Source organism: Poromitra crassiceps, assembly GCF_964638095.1.
Source record: "Poromitra crassiceps genome assembly, chromosome: 7".
Classification (NCBI taxonomy): Eukaryota; Metazoa; Chordata; class Actinopteri; order Beryciformes; family Melamphaidae; genus Poromitra; species Poromitra crassiceps.
Genome location: NC_139628.1, coordinates 1,276,009 through 1,288,696, shown reverse-complemented (window position 1 = coordinate 1,288,696; position 12,688 = coordinate 1,276,009). Strand labels below are relative to the sequence as shown.

At 45.8% G+C, this 12,688-nt stretch overlaps 1 protein-coding gene across 4 annotated transcripts in view; it reads left to right on the top strand.

The window, feature by feature from the left end:
• LOC310780156 (uncharacterized protein) overlaps positions 1–12,688 on the top strand; it is a 40,942-nt gene that overhangs the window by 21,626 nt on the left and 6,628 nt on the right. The window contains exons 3-6 of one of the 4 annotated variants that reach the window (XM_083640718.1): positions 99–207; positions 1,847–1,954; positions 4,473–4,586; positions 7,095–7,162. In XM_083640718.1, the coding sequence (XP_083496844.1) occupies positions 99–207; positions 1,847–1,954; positions 4,473–4,586; positions 7,095–7,162 (399 nt within the window). Of the gene's footprint in view, positions 1–98; positions 208–1,843; positions 1,955–4,472; positions 4,587–7,094; positions 7,163–12,688 lie in introns of all 4 variants that reach the window. The other 3 variants (XM_083640717.1, XM_083640719.1, XM_083640716.1) reach the window with 3 other exon arrangements.

Genomic DNA, 12,688 nt, shown 5'->3' with positions numbered 1-12,688 from the left:
ATGCACAGCTGGTGCTACCCAGTGCTGAGCAGCTGTTCAAAACTCTGCTTCTATAACATGTTTACTGCTACCACCCCTGTTTTACCAATCCTTATCAGGATCCAGCAGAGCAGACTCCCCTGTACCCAGCTGTGTGTCCATGAAGAGTGACCAGTCTATGGATCCTGTTAATGTGTTCAAATATGGACATCACTCTACTGGGCAATGGTAAGAATTGAAAACAGATGACTTTGTTAATGTTTGATTTTACTGAACAGAGGGAAGAAGTCATGATACTCTTTTGAGTTAGTTTCTTCTCTCAAAACATCACATCCAGTAATCTGCTGCCTGTTGCACTGGTCAGCTGAATGTTTCATACTGCCCGAGATGTTTTGGGTGTAGGTGGAAAAGAGTCCTCCGTAGCAACTTGTAGGCTAAAAAAACACGATTAAAAACACGATTTCAGACGGACAAGCCCGTCTTTATTGTCACGCGAACACTTCAACACATGCATGCGGCCACAACACACACTCATGCTGACGGTGGCCGGTGAAATATGTCCTATGCATTTGACCCATCCAGGCTTGTCCTTTCCTCCAGGGGGCAGGCCAGGAGCAGTGGTCGCTTTTTCTTTCCAGCGCCCGGGGACCAACTTCAGATGTTGTCGTCACTGGTCGGATGACGATCTTCTGCAAAAGTAAAGGCACACACATAGAATTATTTAACTGTCTACTAGGCTTGCCGTGGTAGTAGGTATTACCGGTGTTACACAGTGGTGAAGCATACACCGATTACATAACATGCCCACCGGTAACACCTTCAACTCCACCCGCTCGTGACAGTTTCAGCATGCGCTCAGCTGCGCTGGTGTATATTACAAGTGCTTCCTCCTATCCTGGTTGTCTGAGTTCATCATATCTCTGGTTAGACAGACCAGCAAGTAACGTTAGTTGTACATGTTGTGAACACAATCCCCCCTCATACACATGTAGGTAAGACCCTTATCTAAGCCTGTGTGTAAATACACTGGATCCACCTCCCATTCCGCGCACCAGTGCGCGAAGGCCTGTAAACTTGTATGCGTACTGAGAGCGAGTAGAGGTCGCTCTAGCGCTCTGTATAGTTTGCACCACCTTCAACGGCAGGCCTTGAGCTAGCAAGCGGTCCCATTCAGGGACCAAGCTGCCAGCTTCCACCTGTGGGGGGAAGGGTGGAGTATCTCCCCCTCCGCCTGTGACAGGAGGTCCGGTCGACGCGGCAGGAATGACGGTGACCCCTGTGCCAGGGAGATCAGGTCCGCGAACCAGATCTGTGTCGGCCACAGCGACGCTACCAGCGTGAGCTGCAGGCCCTGTTCCCTCACCCTGTCCAGCACCTGCGGGATCAGGGGGATGGGGGGAAACAGATAGAGGCCCTCTCTTGGCCAATCATGCACCAGAGCGTCCTGCCCCAGAGGGGGGCTGTCTCCGTGGATGGAGAACCACAGGGGCAATATGCCACGCGCTGCGATGCGAAGAGATCAAAGTGCGCCCGGCCGAACCTGGCCCAGATATGCTCCACCACCTGCGGGTGGAGACACCACTCTGACATGCGGAGGTTGCCTCTCGACAACAGATCCGCACCCGAGTTCAACTGGCCCTGTATGTGGGCCGCCGACAGAGAGAGCAGATGGGCGTGCACCCACTGATGTATTTCTGATAAATTCCAATGCATTTGAATGTAAATTTTAATGCAAATGGCGAATAAACAACTTGAACTTGTTTGAACTGATGCACAGCTGGTGCTACCCAGTGCTGAGCAGCTGTTCAAAACTCTGCTTCTCTAACATGTTTACTGCTACCTCCCCTGTTTTATCAATCCTTAGCAGCATCGAGCACCTGTACACACATGTACCCAGCTGTCTGTCCATGAAGAGTGACCAGTCTATGGATCCTGTTAATGTCTTCAAAGATGAACATCACTCTACTGGGCAACGGTAAGAATTGAAAACAGATGACTTTGTTAATGTTTGATTCTACTGAACAGAGGGAAGAAGTCATGATACTCTTTTGAGTTAGTTTCTTCTCTCAAAACATCACATCCAGTAATCTGCTGCCTGTTGCACTGGTCAGCTGAATGTTTCATACTGCCCGAGATGTTTTGGGTGTAGGTGGAAAAGAGGCCTCCGTACAACTTGTAGGCTAAAGGCACACACATAGAATTATTTAACTGTCTATTAGGCTTGCCGTGGTAGTAGGTGTTACCGGTGTTACACGGTGGTGAGGCATACACCGATTACATAACATGCCCACTGGTAACACCGTTCAACTCCGCCCACTCGTGACAGTTTCAGCATGCGCTCAGCTGCGCTGGTGTAAATTACAAGCGCTCCCTCCTATCCTGGCTGTCTGACTTCATCATATCTCTGGTTAGACAGACCAGCAAGTAACGTTAGTTGTACATGTTGTGAACACAATCTCCCCTCATACACATGTAGGTAAGACCCTTATCTAAGCCTGCATTTTCTTGCCACTGCCATCTCTGGAAATGTGGTTTAAACAGAACTAAATCTCTGCTAGCATTGATGCTAATACCATAGCTAAACCTCCGCTAACGTTAGGGTTGTCCTACAACCCAGGTTTTACGAGTGAGAATGAGGATTCTCACATATGCTGAAGCCCGCCTAGTGGCGCTGAACTGAATTCCTTTCTTTTTTTACCTCTGAAAAAGACCTTTAAAACCACCCAGGTGCCCCCCAAGGCATCCTGGCAAACCTCAGCCAGCGCAGCCACCCACAGTCGCCCCCGTGTCTCTGACATGACCTGTGCAGACCGGCTGAGGCTCACCACTCCAAGCATCCAGCCTCGCCCCGAGTGGAGCAAGGGCAGCAAAGCAAATTTATGAGAATCCTCATTCTCACTCGTAAAACCTGGGTTGTAGGACAACCCTAATGTTTTACTTTGTTTTGAACTTGGATTCTCACATATGCTGATGTACAACCATCCTTGCTGCAAGGACGCACTTTATGCAACCCAGAGACCCATGGATGGCCATGCGGGGCACATGACCAGGGGTCATGGCAACCCGAACCTCACAGCGAGTGACTGCAAGGCACTAACGCCTGGAAGCTGACAAGACAGCATGCGCGAACGGCGCGCTGGTCACATCCAGACTGTAATACCTTACAAAGGTGTGGTGAGTGGACCATGATGCCGCAGCACACATGTCCTCCACTAACACACTACGCAACAGCGCCTCTTGTGGAGTGGCCCTTAATACCCTCCGGGGGGACTTTCCCCGCGGCAGAGTAGGCCAAGGCAATGGCCTCCACTATCCAGTGCGACATGCGCAATTTGGACAGGGCCTTGCCCATGGCACAGGGCCCAAAGCAAACCAAGAGCTGGTTAGAGGTGCCCAGCGCGCACGTCCTGTCCACACAGGCCAGGAGCGCCCGTACAGGGCACATCGTCTGCAACCGCTGCTCCTCCGTCGGGTCCAAAAGAGGAGGGCAAAAAGTACTGTCAAGTACTAAGAAAAGAAAAGAAAAAGGGGCAGCAAAATACTGATAATAATAATAATACTAAAGTGCAAAAAATTTGCATAAAGTGACTTACAAGTATCTAGATAAAGAACACACACACACACACACACACACACACACACACACACACACACACAGGTACATTGCACGAATATCTAAAGTGCAGGGAAGTGCATATATGCACAGCATATAAAGACATTATTTGATGTGTTGATTAAAACAACCTGATGGCAGCTAACAGGAAGGACTTCCTGTAACGTTCAGTCCTGCACTTGGGTAGGATCAGCCTACGACTGAGGTGCTCAGCCGAACCACCTCCAGGGCATGGAGTGGGTGAGCTGGATTTCTCATGATGGAGTGGAGTTTGGAGAGCATTCTCCGCTCTGCCACCTGCTGGATTTGCTCCAGCTCAGTCCCAGAGGTGGAGCTCGCCTTCCGGATGAGTTTATTGACTCTGTTCTTGTCAGCTGAGCGAGCACCCTCCCCCCAGCACACCACCCCAAAGAACAGAGCACTGGCCACCACCGACTGGTAGAAAGAACACAGAGCATCGTGCCCCAGACGGGGGCTGTCCCCGTGGATGGAGAACCACAGGGGGCAATATGCCACGCGCTGCGCTGCGAAGAGATCAACGTGCGCCCGGCCGAACCTGGCCCAGATCTGCTCCACCACCTGCGTGTGCAGACACCACTCTGACATGCGGAGGTTGCCTCTCGACAACAGATCCGCGCCCGAGTTCAACTGGCCCTGTATGTGGGCCGCCGACAGAGAGAGCAGATGGGCGTGCACCCACTGATGTATTTCTGATAAATTCCAATGCATTTGAATGTAAATTTTAATGCAAATGGTGAATAAACAACTTGAACTTGTTTGAACTGATGCACAGCTGGTGCTACCCAGTGCTGAGCAGCTGTTCAAAACTCTGCTTCTCTAACATGCTTACTGCCACCACCCCTGTTTTATCAATCCTTAGCAGCATCCAGCAGAGAGCAGACTCCCCTGTACCCAGCTGTCTGTCCATGAAGTGTGACCAGTCTATGGATCCTGGTAATGTGTTCAACGATGGACATCACTCTACTGGGCAACGGTAAGAATTGAAAACAGATGACTTTGTTAATGTTTGATTCTACTGAACAGAGGGAAGAAGTCATGATACTCTTTTGAGTTAGTTTCTTCTCTCAAAACATCACATCCAGTAATCTGCTGCCTGTTGCACTGGTCAGCTGAATGTTTCATACTGCCCGAGATGTTTTGGGTGTAGGTGGAAAAGAGGACTCCGTAGCAACTTGTAGGCTAAAGGCACACACATAGAATTATTTAACTGTCTACTAGGCTTGCCGTGGTAGTAGGTGTTACCGGTGTTACACAGTGGTGAGGCATACACCGATTACATAACATGCCCACTGGTAACACCGTTCAACTCCGCCCGCTCGTGACAGTTTCAGTTTCAGTTTCAGTATGCCTCACCACCGTGTAACACCGGTAACACCTACTACCACGGCCCTTCCCACATTTTATTTTTGGAATATGAGTTGCTACCATCCGGGAGAAGATTCAGAGCTAGCAAACACAGGAGCAACCGCTATAAGCTCTCCTTTCTCCCCACCTCTATTGCACTGTTGAACAAACAGCCTGCTCTTCCCCCAGGTGTAGCACTCCAGTAAGGTTAGGTAGGTATCCAAGTAGGAGCGGTATTTAAAGCCTTGTTTGTTTGTTTTTGTTTTTACTGCTCTTACTTTGGTCTTATTCTCTTACCTCTTAATCCTATTTTTATTGGTTTATTATTTTACTCTTTTATTCTTTTATCTAATCCGCTGCCGATTTTTATTTGATCTTTATTAGATTTTTACTTTTATGATTTTTATGGTATTATTGTTTTATTGCTTATTTTATTCTTCCCTTACTAATGGGATTGGATGATTTAAACACACCATGCAATAGGGCATGTGCAATCTTTGCAATAGTGCAATCTTGTGCCTAGCTGGCACTCTTCCTGTGTTTTAGTGCAATGCTGTGACTGTGACCGTGTCTGATTTGTGTTACTGTGTCTGTTACACCGATGTTGGTACAAGCACTTTTTGCCCAAGACAAATTTCCCTCCTGGGACAATAAAGTTTATCTCATCATCATCTCAGCATGTGCTCAGCTGCGCTGGTGTAAATTACAAGCGCTCCCTCCTATCCTGGCTGTCTGACTTCATCATATCTCTGGTTAGACAGACCAGCAAGTAACGTTAGTTGTACACTGTTGTGAACACAATCTCCCCTCATACACATGTAGGTAAGACCCCTATCTAAGCCTGTGTGTATTCTCTTGCCACTGCCATCTCTGGAAATGTGGTTTAAACGGAGCTAAATCTCTGCTAGCATTGATGCTAATACCATAGCTAAACCTCCGCTAATGTTAGGGTTGTCCTACAACCCAGGTTTTACGAGTGAGAACGAGGATTCTCACATTATGCTGAAGGCTGCCTAGTGGCGCTGAACTGAATTCCTTTCTTTTTTACCTCTGAAAAAGACCTTTAAAACCACCCAGGTGCCCCCCAAGGCATCCTGCAAGCATCCAGCCTCGCCCCGAGCGGGGCCAGCTTCCACCTGTGGGGGGAAACCCACAGAAACCTACTAACCAAGTGTGTTCACACTTCTCCAAACGAACCGCACCAAGCGGAAGAGTCCTGCTCATAGACATCAGTATGGAGTCTGAACGCCTGGACAGGGAATTTTTTTTGTCAGGAATGTACAGGTGTGTGGACCCACATGCAGAACAGAGAAGCAGCAGGCAAGGTTTTAGGAGCAAAAAAGGTTTACTGAAACTTTTTAATATAAAAGAAATAACAAAACCTCTAGCACAAGGCTAGGCTAAACTTGAAACAAGATCAACACGGAGAGCAACAACATACCAGACAGGGTAGACAATGACTTGACACAGACTGACACAATATATAGACAGAGGTAACTAATGAACATGAAGGACAGCTGGGAAGGCAGGAACACAGAGGGCAAAACGGGAGAACTGATTGGTGGGGAGAACTCAGGTAATGGGGCAGTCTAACGAGGAGACATAGGCAACAGGTGGGAGAAGACAGAGACTAATACACAAGGAATAAACATAATAACAAACTCCTTTCTCTACAGTATAAGACTAAAGGTCCACTGAGTCTAGATCGATCCCAGCTCCTAAGGAATTACACACATGGAAATACACACAGGATCATAACAGAGCAGGCCACACCGTGGCCTGGGGGTTACATTTTTAAGTTGTGTTACGGGGCATTCACTCATTGACAATACAAAAAGAGCATAATACAGTACATGTTTATTGTTTACCTGTTCGTACACATATATAGGACCTTTAAAACATGACTTTAATGGTCTTTAATAATGCTGTGTTGTATTCAATCAGCACAGAAATGTGTCAGTTGTTTTCATTGTTACTAATTTTATCAAGATGTGATGGTGCAGTGCACACCATCATGACAGAACATGAGTCACCTTTAACTGTGTGTGTGTGTGTGTGTGTGTGTGTGTGTGTGTGTGTGTGTGTGTGTGTGTGTGTGTGTGTGTGTGTGTGCGTGTACATCATGCATTCTCCATAGTCCACCAGAAGAGGTCAGAGGTTCCCAGGGGTCAGTCTGTCCAGGTGATTCAAACGATAATGATGGTGGTACAACATATTTTACTTTACATTTTACTGCAGCTACAAATGAAAACAACCTCTCTGGTCATAACAGTCTTATGTATATGTATATTTATATGTATATGTGTGTGTGTGTGTGTGTGTGTGTGTGTGTGTGTGTGTGTGTGTGTGTGTGTGTGTGTGTGTGTGTGTGTGTGTGTGTATATATATATATATATAGATAGATAGATAGATAGATAGATAGAGATAGCAGAGATGGGGACTTGGACTTGAGTCACATTTAAAGTCCCTGGAAACCAGAAATATTTCTTTATTATTTAGCATTTTGAGTTCATCACATCACAGGACCCTATGTTAATAAGCCACCAGCCAAATTTGAACGATGATGAACGTCGCAAAGTATATAAATTTAGGTTTGACAGTCGTGGCAAAACTCATCAGAATCAATTATTTTTTAGAGTGTATTTTCTCCCGCGGAATGTGTGGGCGTGTCCCGTCTGCAGCAGGTTTTCCAAGAGAGAGAGAGCGCGAGACAGAGGGGGGGGGGGGAAACGGAGAAAGAGATCGAGTGACACAGCACTCGTGCTGTGGAGTGTCTGTTTGTGTGTGTGTGTGTGTGTGTGTGTGAGAGAGTAACCTCGCGTCACCAGCCTGTGTGTCTCTCTCTGTGCTCTCTCTCTCGCTAGTCCCGAGAGAGAGAGAGAGAGAGAGAGAGAGAGAGAGAGAGAGAGAGAGAGAGAGAGAGAGAGAGAGAGAGCTTGGCACGGCGGCACACAGAGTGGGAGGGAGACGGACAGCGAGGGAGCGCTGTCACTGGGGGGCAAAGAACGGACAAAAGGAGGGTGGGTGCGGATTGCGCGCGTGTACAAAGGTTATATAGAGCTTATGACGTCATAAGCTCCTGCGTTTTAGCACCTTGCACACTGCTGTCTTCAATGAGGAAGTACTTTGTAGAATCTTGTAGAAAAGTGTCGATTTTAAGGCTTTGGGTTGAAAGTAATGTATAATAATTTCGGAGGCACAAAATTACTAACATAAGACCCTAAATAACATAGTTAGAACGTTTTTGTGGATTTTGGTTTCCAGGGACTTTAAGCCTTTGTTCACACCAGGCGCTTAACATAAGCAGAGCTGAAGCTTGAGGCACGCTGAACCTGAGCTCACGCTTAACCGGTCACACCAGAAGCAAGATTCAAGATTCAAGATTCAAGCAGTCTCTTTTCCTCAGTGCCTCGCTCGTAGCTGCTCCACCGGCCCCTCCCCCCTCACAACTTCCATTGAATTCATGCCTGGCAGCTTCATGCGTCACGCATGGAAAATAGGACTGAATCCTGAACGATCGCTTGAGCATGCCTTGAGCGTTACACGCGCGTGGCTGGTGTGAATGGCCTCGCCTGTTAAAGGATGGCTTTACCGGTAATCAACCCACTTTTTATCATTCATAATCTCTGTATTATTAGCAAATGCACAGTTTTTATCTCTCTCTGTGATTTCCTCACAGAGATCTCCCATTTCCTCCTCTGCCAAAGCGATCCATTCTGACGCGTTTTACGTCACTACGCATCAGAACGGAGCTGTGGAAGTTGTGCTGGAGAGGCAGAATCTGCTTCCGAGGGCGGCTGTTATTGTTTATTTTAATTTTTTAAGTATGCCACATCCAGGAGAATTGCATTGAGAGCCTTAAAGGGATAGTTCTGTTTGTTTGAAGTGGGGTCCTATGAGGTACTCTCATACAGTCAGTGTACTGGGTAAAACACTCTGGATGCGTCGTGGAAAATCTCAAAACTGAGGGCCGTAGAGCCCTCAAACTCGACCCTTAACTTAACAAAGTGAGAATCGGGACAGCACTAGCACTTCGCGGGAGTGCGCATTTTTGAGACTGAGGGTTAAGATTGAGGGTTAAGATAGGAATTGGGATTGGGCCTTAGGCGTCGAGTTTGGGTCGAGTTTGAGGGCTCTACGGCCCTCAGTTTTGAGATTTTCCACGACCACACTTGGCGGTGAGTGCGATCCCAGAATCCCTTGCGTGTCATCAGCTAGATCCATTCAGATGGAAGATGGCGGCGAAGGAGGAAAAAAGTAGCCCTACAAAGTTAAGTATTTCCTTGTTAATAGAGATGTAAAAATTACGATAACCATTGTATTAGCTTAGTTTAATGTCATTTTATGGATTTCCGTTTTGGAATCCTAACAACAATTGTTGTTGCTAACGAGTGGGGGCTAGAATGACCGTGCTTTCCGACGTGAGGGCTGGCTTGACTGCAGTGTTTAACTGCAGTCAACCCAGCCCTCACGTCGGAAAGCACGGTCATTCTAGCCCCCACTTGTTTTGTGGTGCGTTGCATTACACGTAGGCTGTATCTTGATAAAAACAACTCAACAACGACATTACCACCGAGAATTATGGCATTTCGTAACAACGTTAACAATGTTATAATATAATAATAATAATATGGCTTGACCAGCACGGCTACTGACTATCGATAGTTAGCAACAACAAATGTGTTAGGCTCCAAAACGGAAATCCATAAGATGACATTTAAACTAAGATAATACAATGGTTATCGTAATTTCTACATCTATATTATCAAGGAAATATTTGTAGAGATGCTTTTTTCCTCTTCTTTTGAATTGACAGACTGGACGGAGCTTTGGCATATTGCTGCCCCCCACAGTCTGAAGACGTATCTGCCTTTAAGGGCTGTCCCATTTTAAAGTCGCAAGATAGCCCTTAACACTTAGTTTTGAGGGCTACTAAGATTGAGGGTTGAGCTTGAGGGTTAAGATTGAGGGTTAAGAAAAGAATTGGGATTGGGCCTAAGTCACACATACAGTGACTTGAGACTTGACTTGAGACTCGTCCTCAAAGACTTGAGACTTGACTTGGACTTGAAGGTTTGGGACTTCTGAACAATCTTAATTTTTCTTTATTTTTTCTTATTTTTTTGGTGAATTAACATTAAATAAATGTCTATTAATGCCATCTCTAATCATTGCTGCTACTGTATTCTAATAGATAAGGAGTGAGGATAATACAGTACATGCTTTGAATTCCTTCGTTTTAGCTATGCAGTGTTCTGGACTGGATGGCATGCAGCAGATGATAGAATGCTCATCCATAAGAGACTTGAGACTTGACTTGGACTTGGTCCTCAAAGACTTGAGACTTGACTTGGACTTGTGACCAAAGACTTGAGACTTGACTTGGACTTGCAAAAAATTACTTTTAGATATAGATATACGGTAGATAGATAGATAGATAGATAGATAGATAGATAGATACCATGGTCTGGGTGAGTGCTCTTTTCTGATTGGCTGGCAGGTGTTAAAACCGTTTAATGCACACGTAGTCCAGCTCAAGTCTAATCACATGTTGTGAATTCATACCCAACCTGCACAGCTGTTTAATCAAACAGCACAGCTAATGTTATTCAACTCGCTACCTCAGCTTCTATGAGCTGAGCGGACTAGATTCCCTGCACCATACTGGCTCATAGCCAAGGTTCATCCTATTTACTGGAACAGTGAACATTTCCATTGCATGAGAAGCTGACGGGATGGTAATGATTGTTCCAGATATAAGTCGGGTTCCCAGGTGTAAACAGTGATGGCTTGTGAAAAACTTTAGATTTCGATTGCTAAACTTGTACCAAAAATTTGTGAATGATTTTATTTTATATTGCTGGCAAATGACCATGGTATAAGCGGGATAATCAACTCCTGGGTGTGTGTTAAACGATTTTAATGCACTTCGTGGAGGGAACCACCCGACGCTCCTCCGCCTGCGGCGTCAGGTGGTTCTTCGCCTCCATGTCGTGACATCATCAGCGATGTCATAACTCTTTCAATACTATAATTGGAGGGCCCGATGGCGCTGCGCTGTGCAGTGGCCAAGCTGCGTATGTGAGCTAAGCGGGCTGCATCTGCGAGTGGGCAATTTCCATCATCTTAGAGTCGACCTGAACCCGTTCGTCACGTGCATCGCAGTCCGTTTCAGACTGAAAACATAATTTCTCTGAGATGACAAGTTGAGAGGCGGGTCATAGTATCATGTCGATGATTTGATTTGACAATTCTGTCGACTGGCTTTGGCATTGGTCAATCATGGCGTGTTCCACCCCCAAATCGAGTGGGATTCAGCATGTTGTCGTGCTACGCCAGTGGGATCCGCGGAGTACCAGGCAGCCAGCTGCTTCGTGCGGAGCGAGCGGACAATCCGATGCATGGGTGCTGCCCGCCCGCCTGGAATCTCCGAGGGCAGACCCCTGACAACCACGCTCTCAAGCGCGCGCCTTTTACAGTATTTCTGTAAATACGATATCCCTGGAATGCACGTTTTAACGAGCCAGTTACATTTCTTTGCATTAGAGATTATAGTTTTTGTTTTTTGTTTATGTTTCTAACAATTGGCCAAGTTAGTAATTAGTTTATGGGATAGGAATTCTGCCAGATGACAGGCACTAGGCGCAATTTTCTATTTCATTTGGAAGAGAAAATTATCCTGAAATGAAGATTTGGTTGACAGCTGCATGTTGTGATATGATTGGTTGAAATGGGGTAGAAATTTGATAGTACTAGGTGACGTCAGAAAACTGTACATTACTGTTATCAATGAAATCTTGAAAAATGAACTTTTGATGTGAAAAAGTGTGAAAAACTAAAGAAATTTTTATTTTTGTGATTTGTTTGCATACATTATTAAATAGGTGCACTGCATACCCAGGTATTTGAACTAAAATAAAATAAGTCATTTTTGGGTTCAGCTCGACTTTAAGCATCATCTTAAATCTAATCTTACTGCACAGTTGGTTGTAACAGCAGGCTAGCGAGCTCAGCTCCCAGCCATGGTTAAATAACATTGAACACAAAAGCCCCATGTCTCTGATATTACAGTTGCGGAAATATGTTCATTGAATATGGTCCACAGCAGGTTCTTCTTTTTGGTGTTTTATGGCAGTTGGCATCCTTAATGTTGCATTATCGCCCTCTTCTGGATCCACCCATCTTCTTCTTTGGTGTTTTATACTCTTCCTCTTCTCACCCAGTTTGAGTTTGCCCAAACACATCCTCAGTACTTCATCTATCTCTGCTTCAAATACGCCCACCTCGGGCTTACGGAGCCTTATGCACTTCCATCCTTTCTTCGTTTCTTTCCCCACCCCACTTCTTAACAGCCTCAGCATAATAACTTCTGTTCTTCTATGATCTTGGTCACTTCCCTTTCCTTCTTTCTTTGTGGACACTGAGCAGACCAGGGCCGCTGGAAGTCATTTTAGGCAGGGGGTGCTGGGAGGAAGGGACTCTCGGTGGGGCCCGCAAGGGCCCCGCCGGAAAAAATTTGGACGTTTTTTTTTACATTTTTTTTGCCATATTTAGAGGAATATCTCATTATAAATTAACATTAGGATACTGTTGTGATGTAATTATTCAGTATTTTCTCCTTTTCTCACTCATTCAGAGCAAAGAGGGAGATATATAGCATGATGATAATGCTCTATATCTCTCTATTTGCTCTGAATACACCAGTTAACATGACACAGACTTAACATGATA